The 20,639-nt window shown below is 39.6% G+C and overlaps 1 protein-coding gene across 1 annotated transcript in view; it reads right to left on the bottom strand.

Annotated features, from left to right (window-relative positions):
- Positions 1-19,813, bottom strand: part of FBXO3 (F-box protein 3) — a 33,553-nt gene extending 13,740 nt beyond the window's left edge. The window contains exons 1-5 of the mRNA XM_069553630.1: positions 19,633-19,813; positions 15,348-15,437; positions 12,924-13,087; positions 2,509-2,623; positions 771-975 (exon numbers count right to left, since the gene is read on the bottom strand). Coding sequence (XP_069409731.1) covers positions 771-975; positions 2,509-2,623; positions 12,924-13,087; positions 15,348-15,437; positions 19,633-19,736 — 678 coding nt within the window. The 5' untranslated portion in view covers positions 19,737-19,813. The remainder of the gene's footprint in view (positions 1-770; positions 976-2,508; positions 2,624-12,923; positions 13,088-15,347; positions 15,438-19,632) is intronic.
- Between the last annotated feature and the right edge of the window lie 826 nt (positions 19,814-20,639).

Genomic DNA, 20,639 nt, shown 5'->3' on the forward strand with positions numbered 1-20,639 from the left:
TGAACAATTCTAGATTAATCGTTTCTCTCAGGAAATGAGAGGCCAAGTCATTGTCCTGCAACCTTACAGAACTATCAAGTCAAAAATGAGATAAAGAAATGCAAATGCTTAGAAAAAAACTTAAAGTAATGGAAGTTCTTTAAATAATATAAATGTCATATAGAGTCACATGTCTCAGATAACTAAGAAAAATATTTTTTATTTTAAATTCCTCTTTTAAGTTAAAAGTTCACATCCAGACAAAAACAAAAGCAGCAGGTCTGTAACTGAGGAATGACTGAGAACTGAGGAAATAATAAGACCAAATGACATGATATTCTATGTGTACATGAAAATCTTAACAAAAGCCTCCTGAAAAGGATCTATATTTTTCAATAACCCAAATACACGCTGAAGAAAGAGTTTAGAAAGTTTCCACTGCACTCAGAACTTGAATCAAATGATGTGCAAATGTTAGATTTTTAAAGTTAGAAACTGATATTACAATTAATCACCTCAGAAAGAAGCTCATTAGTTTTTCTCAAGCTTAAAATCCCTAACACAAATCACAGCTTCCCCTCTATACGTACAATTGTTTGCACTGTTGGTCCATTGGTGAAATTTTCTTTTAGTATTTTATGTCTTTAAATCAGAATATTAGCCTTCTAGTTACATAGGTCTATAATCAAATTATATAACGCTCTATACTCATTCCATAATCTTGAAAATTCCTAATGCATATTTTATCAGAACATATCTGAAAGCCACCTTTCAAGACACTTCCGACTTACTGGACATTGGTAGAAGACTTCATTTTTGTTTCGGCCCTCCGCAGCTTCCACTGCTATGTACTGACTCAAACCAGTGTGTATGCAAAAAGTTAAAGGGAGACAGTATTTCAGTCCCTGTCTCTGCTGGAAGCCTCCAGCAGCCGTGTCGACATCTAACAAATCCTCAGAACGGTAGTGATTAGACAGTGCCATGCTTCCCAACAACCTGAGAACACAGACTCAAAAATTTAGTCAGCTGCAACCTTTTGATGAGTACTAATTTCACATTGACAACTTTATGAAAACTGATTACCATGTCGATTCTAAAGCAGGAATACATGAAACACTACAATTTCTATATATCTTAAATTCAAACTCTTGAGTGGAAAGATTCTGGTTTAAATTAAAAGCCTAAAGATCTAAATGTAAAGCTTTTAAAAAGAAAAAATAGTTTTATTGCTTTCAAAAACCTATCTTGCCATAATTTGCCAGCATTTTGCTATATATGTATGTATGACTAATTTTATGTTTAAAGGAGTATATTCTCTCTGATAGTTTTATCTTGATACAACCTTTAGCTTACTCTATCCTACCAGGCAGAATAAATGGAGATCAGCTTAAACCTTATTCAAATTTTCAAAAACTTGGGATGTCTGGTGTCTAAACTCATCTCATGGTAGACAAATGAGAACAACACAGGTTTCAGTCTTTGCAAGAGTCTCATCCTAAGTCTCACTGAGCTGTGGACAGATAAAAATCCCTGGGTTGAACTCATGACCTGTTTGTCATGTCAAGTGAGAGCAACTCCTTTAGTAAAGTTCTCTCCTGTTTGTTCTCGAAATATGACAATTTTTCCTTTTTTGTCAAGTTGCAGCGTGACAGGAAAACAAGAGTAGAAAAAAAAAATCAGTGATTTAGGCTTATCTAGTTCTAACTGCCCAGTATTTGATATCTGAACCTCAGTAACCTCAACATGATCGATCACCTTCTAGATTCCCTGTCCTCACTCAACTCTGATCTAAAATGGTAAAAGAGCCTCATATGATTTTTCACACACATAGAGATATCAAATTCTAACAAGAACAATGCAAAATTCTCCCTAAATTCCTATTAGCATGTCACAAATGCAAAGTCTCTGAATTAGCTTAATTTCATAAAGGAACAAAAGGAGTAGAATCATTCAAAGAATAGACCTTTTAAAACTAGGAGTGAATTTGACAGCTACTGCATGCTCTGCTTTTACCAAAAGGATCCACAGTGAATACTTCATATCTTTTGGAAGTAAGTTTAAAATAGGCTATGCTTGAATAGGACAAAACTATATTTTCTTTGGTTAAGTATGTATAGCTCTGAGCAAATTACTTTTTAGATGTATGATACACAGAATTTACAACAAGTTCTCCCAAACAATTTACCTGGCCTGTAACAGGGTAAACATTTCAAGGATTCAGAACAGTTCTAGTTAAATTATATATATATACACACACACACACCCCTCTCTCATGTCCCATACTCCCACCTCCAACCAGACTTCATTTAAACTATAAAGATGTATTAATAGAAATGATGCTTTTGAGACATAATCTATTTTGGCAAAATCAAATTCAAGCTTTATATTCTGTCTTATGGATTGCTACAACAAACAAGAGGAAATTCTCATACTCCTTTAATCTGTTAAGAATAACTACAAATACAATTTGTTTACACTCTAGAAAATACTTTGTATCATAAAAAATAACCCAAACAGTGAACATCTTACCCAGGAACAACTAACTTCTGCCCATTGTGGATACGATAGGAACACCGATAATCATCAGGAAGCTTGCAGCCGATCTGAGCTTCCACAGCATCTAGGTCTTCCTCTCGAGCACCCTCTGCAGAGACACAAAAAAGCAAATTATGAAACAATGATAGTCTTAAATCTAAAAAGGAATTCCACTGTATCTGCTAGCCAATGAAACAATTTTAGACCAACTGAATTCTGCCTAAAAGGTACTTGCTGAAATATAGGGAAATGAACTGAATATTCAGAGAACCATTACATCACTTTAGATTGGCTGTGACATTTGAAGCACCTGAGCAAGCAAATTCCCCAGTTTCCTCTCCAGGGGGAAAGCACTGGCATTAAGTAAAATATGGAATGGCAGGCACCAGTGAAATCCACAATAATTTTTCACATTACACTGCAAACTGAAGAGCACAGCTCATTTTTCTTAATCTAATAAACTTCTCTATTTAAAAAAACTCTCCAGAAGTTCTCTAAACAGATGTTGTTCAAGAGTCTTAGCCAAGCTTCTCAATGGGGAATACAGGACTTAGGTGTAGGTTTATTCTAGGAGGATATTACCTAGCATTTGATTTTCATGTTTGTAAGCCTGCCATATAAACTAGCTTCAAAAAGTATCATTACAAATAGCAAGGAAGAGAGTCACTCCCAGCAATGGCACAACAGGCTGCTGGGCCAAACCTTCTGCTTAGAAGCAGAAAAGCTGAACAGAATATTGGTTTCAACGTTTCTGGAGAACCTCAAAGGCGGTGAGAACCAGCACGGTCTGGGCCAGGGGAGGCTGGTCCAGAACAGGGAGACTGAAGAGTTTAGCCACTGGAGCTACCTTGTCTTTGAGGCAACTACCAATTCTGAAAGCAAACACAAAGTTGAGAAACTGAGCAAAGCTTTCAGCATTATCATAGGGTTGAGAGTTCTCCAAAATTTATTAAAACAATTCAAGAAGCACTATAATTACAAGAAGCACTATAATTACAAAGAAAATTGTTACCTAGACACATTACTGGAAAACTGCTGAAAATCAAAGACAAAGAGAAATCTTAAAAGCAACCAGAGAAGGGGAAAAAGCCACAGTCACTTTCAGAGGAATGACAGTAAGACTGATAGCTAAATTACCAACCGAACAACAGAAGCTAGAACAGTATCTCCAAGCGCTGGGGAAAAAAAACAACTGCTGACTAGAATTCTATATTCAGTGAATTTATACTTCAAAAGTGAAGATGCAATAAATACATTTTTCAACCAAAAAAAAATCTGAAAATAATTCAGCAGTTGCAGTCCCTCATTAGAAACAAAAAAAATACTAATAGGAATTCTTCAGGCAGAAGAAAAATTACCCCAGATGGAAGCATGAAGATACAGGAAGAAATAAAGTGCAATACAAGAGGTAAATATGGAGGTAAATCTAAAATAATATTGAACATATAAAATAGAAATAATGTTTTCAAAGATATAAAATAGGTTGAAAACTAAAATCATAAAACTATAATAAAAAGAGGGAGGTAATTGAAATTAAAGTATTTTAAGGATCTTTCATTGTTCAGGAAGTGGGAAAAATATTAATTTTACAACAGACTTTCACTATGTCAGACATACGTATTTTAATTTCTAGACTAATCACTAAAAGAAGACGTTAACTAAGAAAGGCAAGGGGGTATGGAATAAAAGATAATTAAGAAGAATGCAAAAAAAGGAGCAGCTGCTGAGGCAGCACCAATAAAAAGTAGAAACAAGGTATGCACACATGCCTGCTCAGCCGCCGAGTCCTGTCTGACTCTTTGCAGCCCCGTGGACTGCAGCCCACCAGGCTGCTCTGTTCCATGGGATTCTCCAGGCAAGAGTACTGGAGTGGGTTGCCATTTCCTCCTCCAGGGGACCTCCCCGACTGGGGGATCAAACCGCATCTCCGGCACTGGTAGGTGGATTCTTTACCACGAACCACCTGGGCTTCCCAGCAACATGGTATATTTACATTCAAATGTATTAGTAATTATATTAAATATAAACAGACTAAATAATCTAATTAAAAAACAGACTGACAGACCAGATGAAAAACAAAACACAATTATATACAAGAGGCACATCTTAAAGATGTAAACACAGAAAACTAAAATAGCTCTACTAAAATCATACAAAACAGACTTGAAGGCAAATAGCATTATTTGAGGTAATGGAGGACTTTCCGTAAAGGAAAAAAGGTTCAATTCACTACACAGGCATTATAACTTTAGTTTTGTACATCTAATAACACAGCTTCAAAATATATTTTTTAAATGACAGGATTAAAATGGAAAAAAAGATTGTCTATAATTATAATGGGAATATTAGTTTTCTACTGCCACAATATTAGAAGTGTCAAACAACACTCATTTACTATTTTACAGTTTCTGCAGGTCAGAATTCTGGGCATGACTTAATTGGATCTCCCACTCAGGTCCCACAAGGCTGAAGTCATGGTGTTAACTGGGGCTGCTAGCTCATTTTATGCATCCTTTGCTCGGGGTTCTATTCCAAACTCACTGGTTGTTGGCAGAACATGGTTCTCTGCAGTTGTAGAACTGAAGCTCTCTGCTCTGAGAAGCCATCTGCCATTCCCTATCAGCTGGCGCTCTCCACAACATGCCAATTTGCTTGCTCATGGCCAATAGGGGAGATACTCATGCTTTGAATCTCTCTGACTTCTGGAAGGGCCCAGTTCCTTTTAAGTTCCTTCTGGGTCAGGCCTGCTCAGGATAATTTCCCTTTTGATTAATAATTAATTAAAAAACAACTAATTTTTGACTTTCATTACACTTGTAAAACCCCTTCACCTTTTGTCATATGATATGACCTATCACAGGACTAAAAGGCAAGAGTACTGGAGTGGCGTACCATTGCCTTCTCCAAATTATATCCATAGTACCACTCATATTTAGGGGGAGGCTATCATTTTATCAGGCATGTACCACAAGGATGGGAAACTTTCTCAGAACTCTGCCTACCACAGTAAGGAATTTTAACATATCTCTCTCAGTAACTAACAGAATAAGGAAACCAAAAACTTCATAAGAGTATAGATGATCTGATAAGATTAACAGTTTTTGCCTAATTATATACATAGTACTAAATGGCAACAATGGCAAAAAATATATAGGAGAGATATATATTCTTTTCAAGTATACATGGAATATTTCCCAAGATAAATTATATGCTGGACACACAACAAATCACAATAAAGTTCAAATGACTAAACTCATATAAAGTATATTCTCTGATCATAGTGGAATTAAAATATAAATTACGTTAAAAAGATTACTAAAAAAGCCCCCAATGTTTGGAAATGAAGGAATACATTTCTATACAATCCATGGGTCAAAGAAGAAATCACAAAATATTTTGAACTGCATGTTAATGAAAACACAACATATTCAAACTTGTTGGATGAACTTAAAGCTATGTTTAACGGGAAATTTATACACCTAAAGGGATTTGAAGAAAATAAGAAAGGCTGAAAAATTTATAGTCTAAGTAATAATCTCAAGTCAGGAAAAAGTGACAATATAAACTCAAAGAGACGCAGTCAGCAAAATTAATGAAATAAGAAATAAGATATTAATATACAGAGGATTGACAAAGACAAAAGTCAGTTCTTTGAAAACATTAATAAAATTGATTAGTCCCTACCCAGCAAAACTGATCAAGAATAACAGAGAGAAATAATAATATCAAATAACATCAGAAATGGAAAGGTGAAATCACTACTGATCCAACGAGCATTACAAAGATAAGAGGATATTATGAAAAATTTTATAGCAATAAATTGGAAAATGTACATGAAGTGCACAATTTCCTAGAAAAACACAACTTACCAAAACTGACATGAGACTAAGCAGAAAATCTGAGTAGTCCTAAATCTGATAAAGAAATTGAAACTTAATTTAAAACCTTCCCACAATGAAAACTCCAAGATTGAATAGCTTCACTGGTAATATTCTACTAATCATTTAAACAAGAAATAAGACCAAGCTTACATAAACTCTTCCAGGGAACAGAAAAAGAGGCAACACTTCCCGACTCGTTTTACAAGGCCAGCATCATCTTGATACCAAAACCTGACAAGAACATTGCAAGAAAGGAAAATTACAGGCCAAACTCTCTCATGAGCATAGATGTAAAACCCCAAATACTAGCAAATCAAATCCAACAATATATTAAAAAGAAAAGATAATACATTCTAACCAAAGTAAGTTTACTCCAAGAATGCAAAACTGGTTTAACATTCAGAAAAAGCAATCAATATAATTCAGAGCATTAACAGAATGAAGTAGAAAGGGATTTGATAAAATTCAATTATTCATTTAAAACACAAAAACAAAAAACCCTTTCCCCAAACTAGGATCTTAAGGGACTTCCTTCAATATGCTAAAGAGTATTTACTAAAAACCTATAGCAAACATCATCTTGTTGAAAGCTCTCCCTCTGCGGTCGGAAAGATAAGGATACTCACTATTATCATTTCTACCCAATACTGTACTGAAGGCCCAGCCAGTTCAATAAAGCAAGAAAAACAAAGAAATGACATATAGGGATTGGAAAGCTAGAAATAAAACTGTCATTCTACCTCCTCAAGGATACGCAAATTAAAATCACCATACACACCCATTAGAAAGGCTAAAATAAAAACAATGACAACATTAAAGTGCTAGTAGGAATGTAAAGTGGTAAAACCATTTTGGAAAATTAACTATTTTTTGAAGTTTAATGTAAGCATACTATACCACCCAACAAATGCAATCCCAGATATTTGCCTAATAGAAATATGCTCATATATACATCAAAAATGATTTACAAATAGAGTCACAGACATAGAAGACAGACTTAGGATTGGGGGGGAGGGATAAATTGGGAGACTGGGTTTGACATATACACACTACTGTACATAAAATAGATAACTAATAAGGACCTACTGTATGGAAGAGGGAACTCCACTCAACACTTGTAATGACGTACATAGGAAAAGAATCTAAAAAAGAGTGGATATATGTATATGTATAACTGACTCACTTTGCCATACAGCAGAAACTAACACAACATTTTAAATCAACTATGCCCTAATAAAAATTACTTTAAAAATGATTTACAATATTATTTGTAATAGTCAAAGACTAGAAATAAACTATCCACCAACAGTAGAATAAATACATAAACTGTGGTCTAATCATACAATGGAATGTTTATACCATAACAAAAATGAACAAAATACTGTTACACACAACTGAATCTCACAAATGAAACAAATACTTTACACAAAATACACAAGTTAATCACGCAAATTATATAAAGTTCAAAAAGAGAGAAAGCTACTCTGTGGCATTAGCAATCAGGATAATGGTTACCCCTGAGAAAGAGAGAGGGTTCGAGGTACACATAATTATTCTACTTTATGACCTGAAGGGTGTTACAATGGGAAAGTTCACATTGCAACAGTTTACTGAGTTGTACACTTATGATCTGTGCACATTTCTTTGTTTATTTTTGATCTGTGCACATTTCTCTAGGTTGGTTAACATCACTAGTAATAGCCTGTCGATATCACATACCTCCAGCTATGTGATAAGAGAAACATTTCACCTGGTAGTAACCTGAAAAACCCCTTAGTCCAGTCTAATCAGGAATAATACTTTAGAAAAAGTCAGTCTGAGGGACATCCTGCAAAACACCTGACCAGTACTGCTTCAAACTGTCAAGGCTGTGAAAGATAAGGAAAGGCTGGAAAATTTCCACAGGCCAGAGGACAGTGAGGAGACACATGGCAACTAAATGCCATGTGGTATTCTTGACTGTGTGCAGGAATTGAAAAAGGATCTCACTGATGGAAAATCTGGGGAATTACAAATAAAGTCCAGAGTTCAGTGAGTAGGAATGTGCCAGTGAAGACTTAGTTTGACAAATGGCCCACAGGGTGGTATGTTAGGGGAAACTGAAGCTGGCTGAGGGGTACACAGGAACCCTAAATTACTTAAAAAAAAGTTTATTTTTTAAAAAGTTCAGTATGAAAGTAAACAAGCTAAATAGCTATCTGAATCGGAAGTTGAATGAGAAAAAAATTACTATTTATATGGTTAGTGCTACATATTGGACATTTAACATGTAATATTAAGAAACCAAGCATTTCTTGAAAATAGATAGCAAGACAGAAAAAAAAAAAGTTAAATGACAACAAGGAAACATGGTGAAAGACAAATACAAGGAAATATGTTTTAGAGGGGCATCCTACTCTAACAGAATTTGGAAGCCAGACAGACCAGGATCAAATCTCAGCTCTACCAATTATAGCTGGCCCTCTGTATCCACGGTTGTGGAACACAAAGATACAAAGGGTCAACAATGGCACTTGCGTGTCTTTGGGTTTTGATATCCTCAGTGAGCCCTGGAACCAATCCGTTGTGGATACCAAGGCATGACTAGACTGACTGTGATCTCTGGCAAGTTATTTCACCTCTTTAATCTGGTTTCCTCCTCTGCAAAATAGATGATGATAACCACCTACAGAAAATTACAGAGAGGATTAAGCAACTTTCATATGCTTAATAAAGTGCTTTCCTGGCCCCCAGCCTATTTGTATGAGGAAGAGGTGAAAAGATCAATAGGCGCCAAGAGGCCTAGAGTTCTAGAGTTCATCTCTGTTCCTCACCAGCTACAGGACCCTGCATAAGTCACCTAAACTCTCTGAGACTGTTCCTTCACCTATGAAAAGAAAAGGGCTGTTATAAATCAGGGATCCACAAACTATAGCCCGAAGGCCAAATGCCACCTACTTCCCTAAATGAAGTTTTCTTGGAACACTGCCACATCCATTTGTTGTTGAATTGTCTATGTCTGCTCTCCCACAATAGCAGAGCTGAACAGCTGTCACAAAGGTCATCTGCCTATCAAAGCCTAAAATATTTACTAGCTGGTCATTTAAAGAAAAAGTTTGCTAATCCTTGGTCAAAATGATCTCTAAAAAGTCCCTTGACTCTAAAAATGTTAAGCTAACACTTAAGGTTAATATGAACTTCAAAGACAGATGATACATACCATTAGACAGACTGCAACCTGGAACTTCCAGATGTGCAAGTTGGATTTAGAAAAAGCAGAGGAACCAGAGATCAAATTGCCAACATCTTTTGATCATTGAAAAAGCAAAGAGAAATCCAGAAAAACATCTACTTCTGCTTCATTGACTATGCTAAAGCCTTTGACTGCATGGATCACAACAAACTGTGGAAAATTCTTCAAGAGATGGGAATACCAGACCACCTGACCTGCCTCCTGCGAAACCTGTGTGCAAGTCAAGAAGCAACAGTTAGAACTGGACATGGAAAAACAGACTGGTTCCAAATTGGGAAAGGAGTAGGACAAGGCTGTATATTGTCACCTTGCTTATTTAATTTATATGCAGAGTACATCATCTGAAACACAGGCTGGATAAAGCACAAGCTGGAATCAAGATTGCCAAGAGAAATATCAATCACCTCAGATATGCAGATGACACCACCCTTATGGCAGTAAGCAAAGAGGAACTAAAGAGCCTCTTGAAGGTGAAAGAGGAGAGTAAGAAAGCTGGTTTAAAACTCAACATTCAAAAAACAAACACCACACCATCTGGTTATCACTTCATGGCAAATAGATGGGGAAACAATGGAACTAGTGACAGACTTTATTTTCTAGGGCTCCAAAATCACTGTAGATGGTGACTGCAGCCATGAAATTAAAAGACGCTTACTCCTTGGAAGAAAAGCTATGACAAACCTAGACAGCATATTAAAAAGTAGAGACATAACTTTGCCTACAAAGGTCCATCTAGTCAAAGCTATGGTTTTTCCAGTAGCCATGTATAGATGTGAGAGCTGGACAATAAAAATGGCCAAGTGGGGAAGAAATGATGCCTTTGAACTGTGGTGCTGGAGAAGACTCTTGAGAGTCCCTTGGACTGCAAGGAGATCCAACCAGTCAATCCTAAAAGAAATCAACCCTGAATATTCATTGGAAGGACTGATGCTGAAGCCGAAACTCCAATACTTTGGCCACCTGATGTGAAGAGCCGACTCACTGGGAAAGACCCTGTTGCTGGGAAAGATTGAGGGCAGGAGGAGAAGGGGACGACAGAGGATGAGACGGTTCAATGGCATCATTGACTCAGTGGACATGAGTTTGAGCAAACTCTGGCAGATGGTGAAGGACAGGGAAGCCTGGTATGCTGCAGTCACGGGGTCCCAAAGAGTTGGACATGACTGAGTGACTGAATGACAACAACAGGCCAGTACACTATAATTTCAAGATACTTAATAAAAATTTTCCCAAGCCCAATGCCTATCTGCTTTCCAGGTTTCCTATCTGCAATCTCCATACTCTTGAAATTGAGTCAGGGATCATGGCCCCTGAGATGAATAGCTAAGTTCCTGACTCAGTCCTAAAACTCATAGGTCTACATGAATAGAACCCCCAATTTTCTAGATTTCAGAGCATCTGTCCTATTCCAACTCACAGCAAAGACCCCAGAGAACTGGCACCTAGCAGTAAAACAGGGGCTGTGAAGGAACCCTCTGACTACCACACCTCCAGCCACTACGTACACAACTGTGAGCAGGGAGCCTGGGAATACCAACTGAGTGCCCCCCTAAAAAACTATAAAAAAGAAAAGGAAGAGGCTGCTATGTACCCTTAGTTTCTTCCTTTCCTGGTAGCTCCGTGCCTCAAAGGAGAACAATGAATATATTCTCATATTCCAAATATCCTAATATTAGACTAGCTCTAAGAGTCCTAAGATAACCTAAGCAGAATAGGTCCTCTCTTCCTTCAACAGCTATTAAGACCGCAGCTCTGGAATCAGTCCTGTATTCAAATCCTGGCTCAGCCTTTGCTTTGTGATAGCAAACAACTTCCTTAGATTTTTTTGCCTCAGGTAGCTCACCTATAAGATGAGAATAGTAATTGTCTGCGTCATTGGATTTTGGCAATTTAAATGTAATAATACACAGTACTTAGCTTAGCGCCTAGCTTTGTGTTGAACAAATATTGGCTACTGCATACTTGCTTCATGCTAAATCACTTCACTCGTGTAGGACTCTTTGAGACCCTATGGACTGTAGCCTGCCAAGCTCCTCTGTCCATGGGATTCTCTAGGCAAGAACACTGGAGTGGGTTGCCATTTCCTCCTCCAGGGGATCTTCCCAACTCAGGGATCGAACCTGCGTCTCTTACATTTCCTGCATTAGCAGGTAAGTTCTTTACCACTAGTGCCACCCAGGAAGCCCACTAACCCTTACATATTTTACATATTACCACCAAATTACCTATTTTTGGAATTATTTTCCTCTTGAAATTTTTCAACCCCACATATGAAATAGATGATATTTTTCTTTTCTTTCAAGAAAAAATAATAATAAAAATATTAATCAAGGGTCCTTTCCTTCAAAGCTCTACTCTCTCTACCATATTATTCTTTCTTCTACTTCCTTGCAATTCAGTTTTAAGTAACTGGTCATGCAATCATGATTGTATGAAATTCATATTTGCATGGAAAAGTACAGCAGAAATATGAAATGTAAAAGGAATGCCTTTTCAAAAGAGACCTCAGTTCAAAAGGAATACATTTGAGAAGAACTAATTCCAATTTCAGCTTAGCAAAACCAAAACACATATAAAATTCCTTTTAGTGGAGAAACCTAAAAAAATTGGAGGCTAAAGCAGATAAGTAGCATCTCCAATCCATTTATGTATTTCTTGGGCATAAATTTAAAAATCAAAGTAATGGAAAATAGCTTAATATTTCTTGCCAAAATTGGACAATAGTAGTATGGTAGACAGAGCACAGATTCTGGGGTCAAATAAACCTCACTTCAAATCCTAGTTTCATTATTCTGTAAATGTCAAAGTAGGGATGAAAGTTTTCCCTATTCTATTATGCTGCTCTTCAGATGCGTAAAAACCCGGTCTGTCAATATTTGGTCTTTCCTAATACCAGGCTGTCAAATAAACACTTATTTGTACTGAAAACAGGGAAGAGGGTTGATACAGCAGGCAATTCTTCAATTAAAAAAAAAAAGTCTTTTAAAAGAAATTACAATAGGTATCCTCAAGCAATTCTAGCATTACTAGTTTCTTTATGTAAAACAAATGTAAAGATCAGATGAGTTCAGCCTTCCCTTCCAATAAAGAATCACGCGGGTGCGGAGGTGGGCAAACCAGGGCCAGTATCCCCTTAGCAAACGAGGCTTCCCGTTTCCCTGACCAAAAGTGAATGATGCATTACAGACAATGTTGGATTAGCACAGATCAGCGTAGGAGACAGAAACCTAAAGTTATTCAACCTGTTTATACTAGAGTCACTATAATGAGGAAGGGACACCCTGTATTCCCAATACCTTTCAGAGATAAAACCATCCGAGGACATCTGGGTTCCAAGTATTTCTTGAGATCATCCCAGGCCTTTTTAATAGCAGCATAATGGTCAATATATCTTCCTACATCAGAGTAAGTATCAATGAAGAGGGATTTCCAACACTGGTTCTTCTGTGTTTTCTCTTCCCTAAACAGATTTAAAAAATAAAATTAAAAATCTTTTACAATGAAATCAGCATATATTTTAGACACCTACCAACATACTTTATTGGGAATCTGTGGCTACTTTTGTCTTCCTTTTCATTTATTTTAGCTACAAATGAAGACTAGATAATAAACAGTAACACACACATCAAAAAATTTAACAAGTTATTCCTGGAATAGTGGGATTATGAGTCACTTATTTTTTTACTTTCTATTTATTATTTTTGTAAGTTTTCTAATCCTTAATAAGATATAATATGAATAACATATGGGATATGAATTTCAACTTACTCCTAAAAACATACCAACTGTAAAATTTTAAAATATATATTTAGCTTTTCCATTTTAGAGCACATTTAGAAACTAATGACTGACAGGCTATATTAATCTAATTTATCTACACTGGATTAACCAGAGAATCAATACAGCACAGCAAAGGAGTCAAAACTCAACATTTCTGTCTGGTACAAGTCCACAAACATTTACTGTTTATTTAGCCACTGAGGACACTGAAAATAAGGCACATTTTTTGCCTTCAAAGAATGTAGTCTAATCAGGGAGAAAGAATGAAATATAAATTTAAGAGTCAGAAGTGGTACAGGATAAGGCAGCCAGAATACCAGTAGTACCTTGGACCTTATCCTCTAGGGAATAGAGAGTCACTGAAGAGTTATAACAGGGGAGTGAAAAGAGCAGACCTGTGGTTGTGGTTTGGGAGGGGTGTATACCAGAGACAGAGAGACCGGTTGGAAAGGTTCTGCAGCAGTCCGGTAAGGGACGATAACTGAACTAAAGCTGTGGTGGCGAAACGAAATGAGAGGAAAGATTCAAGAAACATACAGGGCTAAAGTCAGAAAGGCTTAGTCACTGAATGAGGTAGGGAGAGAAGGACAGAAGAGACGCAGGATGCTGCCCCTCTCTGGCTTGGATGCCAGGATGCATGGTACCGCTATGACGGCAGGAATACAGGAGGACTCGGTTTAGGGATGGGGAGAACAATTCAGGGTGTTGTATGTACATGTGTGTGTGTGTTTTGGGGTGAGGGGAGTGGTAGGAAGGAAGTAACCTTTTATTCATCGAAGTAATACACATATTATTAAAACCAAAAAGTACCAAAGAACTTATAATGAAAAGCTAGGCAGTCTCCTGTTCTTCGTCCAACTCCTCAAAGGAAACTTTAGGTACTTCTGGAAGGTATCTCTATAATTCTAAATGCTTGTTCCTCCAGCTGTATTTTTTAATTTTTTAAATTTGTAGCTGCACTAAGTCTTTGCTGCTGCGTCTGGGCTTTCTATAGTTGAGGTGAGCGGGGGCTACTCTCTAGCTGTGGTATGACGGCTTCCCACTGTAGTGCCTTCTCTTCTTGCAGAGCACAGGCTCTCGAGCACGTGGGCTTCAGCAGCTGCGCCAAGTGGCCTCAGCAGTTGCAGCACACAGGCTCGGTAGCTGTGGCACACGGGCTTAGCTGCTCCACAGCGTGTGGGATCTTCTTGGACCAGGGACTGAACCCACGTCCCCTACGCTGGCTGGCAGATTCTTAACCACTGGACCACCAGGGAAGTCCCTATTCCTCTAGTTCTTGATTTATCAATTTTATATCTATCTACTGATACCCCAAAGAATCAATAAAAGGTCAGGATGAAGCAATACATGAAATTCCTTCTTCCTCATTCTTTCTCCTTCCAATGTTTAGAGGCTGTTATTTTTAGTTCTACTCAATAGCTTAGGTTTAAATAATATGTTTAAATCTCTGTTTCTTGCTTCACCAACTTCAGTTACCACCTGACTCCCCTCAACCTAAGAAAAAGATATTAGCAATCTTACCCTTTCTTTCACCTTTTCCAACTCCCACCTTCTGTCATCTACACTTTTATTCTATCAAATTGATTAAAATTTACTAAATTCGGTGAACCCTGTGGGTCATCCAGTGGAAAGGTCCAGCAGACAGTTATGCAAAAAATCTGCGGTTCAATGGCAATGTCTGGGGTGGACACTCAGGTTTGGGAGTTAGAAGTATACAAGTCATCTCTACAAACTGCAGGAGTGCATGCGGGAGACTTCTCAGAGGGAGAAGAGCAGTCAGCCACGGACAGAAGTTTGGAGAACACCTGCTTTTACTGGCAGGCACAAGCAGAGCCATCAAAGGTGTTAAAGAGACAGGCTTAGAGAGGAAAATCAGGATAGACTAGGACTAATGAAAGCCAAGGGCCCAATTTCAAGATACATGTTTCCCAAATACTCACTCGGATATCAGCCAGTATTTTTTGCAATGTCTTCTCCACAGAGGATCATGACTTGATAGCTGGCTGAGTCTTCGACTGACATAGCAACAGCTGGCAGTAACCAGATTCATGGTTAGTATAAAAGAAAACAAGAAAGCAATTTAGAAATGAAGATGAAAATATTCAATGTTAAGTTCTGTTTTGTTCCTTTTGCTTTTCTTCCACTACCTTCCGCAAAACAGTATTTTCTAAAACCTATTTAACGTGTTAGCTAGTATAATTACCTTGTGAGCAGTGAAATCTTAACTATTTGAGTTCACAAACACACTGCAAAATGTCTACAATTTTAATTTTCATACAAAAGTCTATGAAACATATAAACCACTGGAGTTATTTCAAATAAAAGAGTTTTCCTATACTCATTATTGGGCAGTAATCATTTCTACAAATAGAAATGTTATGCAGATGTAAACAAACTGTTTTTTCTTTTTAAGATCTGAGACATTTGATATTAAATACATAGACCCTCTGTTCCAATTTTTTTTCTTAACAGGAATATGCAGCCAAAAACACTTTTCAATTATAGGAACTATTGGAAAACCCACTTATAAAAGATGTTAGATTCACAACAGTTCTGATTCAGTATCCACAGCTATTCAACTTAGGGTCAACTGCTCAAAAATATGAAATATTAGAAATAATTTTCTTATTATATAGAGATTTCTAACAGTGCTTGATGCCTGTAAATCCTTCCCTATGTAATTAATTCAAAAAAGAATGAACTTGAGATTTTAAAAAATGGATTTCTATCCTTTCAGAAGAGAAATCACAAGTTAGAGAAAGTAGGTAGGTGTTAAAAGATTTTACTTGGGCAATAACTAATCAATTAAGGGAATCTTAACTCACATAGGATTTGTCAAGGCCATGAGTGGGGCATGTTAAAAAAACAACTGATGCTAAACAGAATAGGCTTTGTTCACTTTTCAGATTTTACACAAACATCATTCTCATCCTTTTCAGCCTCTCTCAGGAGACGCCCAAACATTTGCAAAACTAGGAATCCCTCCAATTTTGTGAACTCAAGAGTCCCCTATCTCTTTTTTAGGTCCTTCTCTCTTAATATCCCAAGAGTTAAACAACATAAAAGAATCTCTGGAATGTGCACCAGAAATGATTTTTGATGGACATTAAGGATGAAAACTACTGTCCTAGAGCTTCTGACTCAGTCGGCATGGGGTGAAGTCTGTACCTCGGGCATGATATGTTTATTTTTAAAGTGCCACATATAATTCTGATATGCAGTGAGACTCAAACTGTGCAGTTTACATTACACAATGATCCCAATAGACTAATCAATCCAATCCAATCCAGTTCAGCAAATATGTACCAAAACCTTCAGAAGGTTAGCAATGGGAGAGACACTTGAAAAATCTGAGCTACATACTACAGGAAAGTCACAGTACATTGGAAACTTTTCTGTGGATAAAATTCGATGGCATTTGCGTCAACTTGTTTGGGCTAAGGGATGCCCAGATAGCTGGTTAAACACTATTTCCTGATGCGTCTGTCAGATGTTGCCAGAAAAAATGAGCCTTCGAACTGGCAGACTAAGTTAGCAAAACAGCCCTCCCCAATACGGGTGGGCATCATCCAATCCACTGAGGGTCTGAATAGAACAAAAAGGCAGAGGAAGGTTGAATTTGCTCTCTGCCTGACCACTAATTTGGGACACTGATCTTATCCTGCCTTTGGCACTTCTGGTTCTCAGGCTTTTAGAGCCAGACTGGAATCATTTCTCCAGCTCCCTACCCTTCAAACTATACCACCAGCTTTCTTGGGTCTCCAGCTTGCACATGGCAGACTATAGGAAAAAGCCTCCACAATTCATGAGCAAATACCTTAAAATAAGCCACACATACACACACATACTGGTCCTGCTTCCTTCAAGAACCCTGACTAATACAGTATTCAACTCAGTTTACTTCTACAAACATTTATAGAGGGATCATGTCACTTTTGTTTAAAACTTTGATTACGACCTAAAGCATTTATAATAAATTTGAACTTCTCACAAGGTCCTTCATGATCTCACCAGTCTCTGCTCAGCCTCTCTGCCTGTGAGTCACTCCCTACTTCCTACAACATCAGTCTTCTAGCTCTTCCAACAGGCTCTGCTATCCTCCAATCAGCTCCTGAAAACACGGGTCCTTCTGCCAGGACTGCTCTATGCTGTCTATCATATACAGCAGCTCCTTCCAGTCTGAATCAGCTCCTTAACAGAGTCACTGATTCATTTCCTTCACAGCACACAGCAGCTCTTGTAATTATGCACTTTTTCTCCATCTTGCCCATTAGACTGTAAAAGCTTATAAGAGGGTCCTTATGTGTCTTGTTCACTATTGTTTCCCCAGCATTTAATAGGCTGGCACACAGAAACACTCAAAAAAAAAAAAAAAAACCTGTTGAATAAACAGTGACTACAAAGACAAACAACACAGTCTTTATATTTAAGAAATGCACAATCTATCTGGTATGGTAAATGAACTCTGCAGAGGGAGGAAAAAAGGTAGAGATCGGACTCAGGACAGGGGGTCTTAAAGGAATTCATCTTGCTAGGATGAGAAGAGGGGAGCATGGCATTCCAGGCAAGGTCAAGAGTTTAAGGCACAGAACAAAAAAGGCACAAGTGTGGTATGCTGGCTGAGGTCAATTTGGATAGAGTGGACTATATCAAATAATAAGGGCCTTAAATGCTCCCTGAAGTTTAGGTTATAATCTGTAAATAACGAGTGGCATTACAGGATTTTTAGGCTCTGTCTTAGAAAGATCATTCTGAAAGCAAAGTAGCCCATTAGATCAAGAGTGTGTGTAGTGTTAGATTTCTAAAAGGCTGTAAGTAAGTGTTAGTTGCTCAGTCGTGCCCGACTCTTTGCGACCCCATGGACTGCAGCCACCAGGCTCCTCTGTCCATGAGATTTTTTCAGGCAAGGATACTGGAGTGGGTCGCCATTTCCTTCTCCAGGGGATCTTCCCAACCCAGGGATCGAACCGGGTCTCCTGCACTGCAGGCAGATTCTTTACCGACTGAGCTACAAGGGAAGCCCCTAAAAGGCCCTACCAACACAATATTTCAGATGAGAGTTTGCAGCTGGAACAGACTTTTCCAAAGAAAAGACAAACTTTATTACAAGCGTGAGTAGAGAAAAAATTGTTTCCTAGAAAAATAAAAATGTCACAGGTATTAGTATAGATAGCAGCCAGAAACTGCTCTCTCTCTGTCACCACTTAGCTAGACAAACCAACAGCTGCCACCAACTTCAAGAAAGCTGCATGTCTACAAGTATCCCTGACAACACAGGGTACAGTCACCAAACTGCTAGAATCCAATGGTTAATCAAACAAAACAAAACTAATCTCTCCTACCTATCCTTAAGAGGGCGTCTTTGCCTCCTCTGAAAATATATATGGTGGCCCAAGAAAGAGGCATGCCACCAGCTGTCAAGGGTGTAAACAGCGCCATTTCTGCCACCATTCCAAGCAGTCCCAAGCGCTGAAGGAACCTGGCATTTAACCACCCCTACCAGCAACCGGTGTTTATTTTTGGGAACAGATGCCGGCAACTTGTGAAACCCAAAGCATACAGGAGGGAAGATGGTCACCTGTATCGCAACACCGGAAGTCAGTACCAAAACAAAATCCAACATGCAACCGTGAGGAGGAAGGCTGAAAACGAAACAATTATCCAGCAGAGAAGATGGAAAGTGAGCCTGCCAGATATAACGTTGCCGCAGAAGTCGCACCCAGGGGTGAGGGGGGTCGCCCGGCTCCTCTCCCGCGTCCCACTGGCCCACTTTGGCGCCCGACTCCGAAGGCCTCCGGCCCAGGCAGAAAGAGAATAGTGCTCTGCCGCCGGGACGGAGACTTTTTCAAACCGACCAAGGCTGCCAGGATCGGGCAGAGACGCCGGGGGTCCGGAGGTGCGGGCCGCGGGGGTCCGCAGGCCGGCAGCTGGGAGTAGTATCTCCCCGCTTCCAACTGGGCCTCGCTGAGGCCCGGGAGAGAGGGCTCTTGTCGCTCCTCAGGCCTGGGCCCCGGCCGCGAGGAAGACCTCAAGGCGGGACCCCTTCCGCCGCGGTCTCACCCCGGACCCCCGAGGGACCCTGCAGGATCAGGGTGGCCCTGGCGTCACCTTCTAGCTGACACCCGAGTCCAGGTTCGGTCGGCGAGCCGGGCCTCCGTCCTTCCTGCCTTACACCTCCTCCCTTACCCGCGAACCCCACCCCTGCCATGTGCCTCGTCCCATTACTTGATTAGGTCCCGGTAGTCCAAGAAGGATAAGATGAGGAGCAGGGGGTCGGTGGGCAGCGACTCTAGAGTCAGGGGCGCCGACTCAGTATCCATGGCCGCCATCTTGCCTGGCCCGGTGCAGGCCTGGCCACGCCCAGGCCACGCCCAGGCCACGCCCCCGCCGCCACAGCCCGCGCCGCTCCCCCGCCACCGGCACAGGTTTGTTATGTAATCGACAGGAGAGCGGGATAGCCCCGCCCACAGAGCGGCCCGATAGGCGGTTCCCCGGAAGGCTCCGCCTTCTGCCTTGCAGGCCGAGCGCGCGTGCCTCGGGATCTGGCTCACCCGAGCTACTCTAGTTCTGCCGAGTCCCCCTGTGCTCTCCCTTAGATTCCCCCGGGCTCCCTCTTCCCATTTCGATCCCTAAACTTGCCCAGTCCGGACCTCTTTGAGAGTTTATTACCAAATTTGATTGGGTCACTCTCGCCCCTCACGAGAAATTTTACATCCGCTATCTTTGAAGCGTGGCCTCAAGTTCTCTCTCTGCCTTTGGCCCCCAAATCCATTGTTTCTCTTCGTTTTCCGACCGAGAAATCTCTCGTTTCTCTTTTTAGCCTCCCTGGTCCGGAGTGTCGCTTACACACAGCAGGATCCTTGTCCACTCTGTAGGGGGCAGAGTTGGGAATCAACTAGAGGCGCTGGTGGAAGGCTCTTCTTCCAAACTAAGGAAATGGTTATCGAGGGTATAATTTTAACCCCCTCCCAAGTAAAAGGTGCATAGGGTCTGAATCTATTTGGTGCTCTCAATTTGGTCGTCACGGTTGTTTTTCGTCATTTTCAGTTCAGTTCAGTCGCTCAGTCGTGTCCGACTCTTTGCGACCCGGTGAATCGCAGCACACCAGGCCTCCCTGACTCGCGTTCATCGAGTCAGTGATGCCATCCAGCCACCTCATCCTCTGTCGTCCCCTTTCTCTCCTGCCCCCAATCCCTCCCAGCATCAGAGTCTTTTCCAATGAGTCAACTCTT

Source organism: Ovis canadensis, chromosome 15, assembly GCF_042477335.2.
Source record: "Ovis canadensis isolate MfBH-ARS-UI-01 breed Bighorn chromosome 15, ARS-UI_OviCan_v2, whole genome shotgun sequence".
Taxonomy (NCBI): Eukaryota; Metazoa; Chordata; class Mammalia; order Artiodactyla; family Bovidae; genus Ovis; species Ovis canadensis.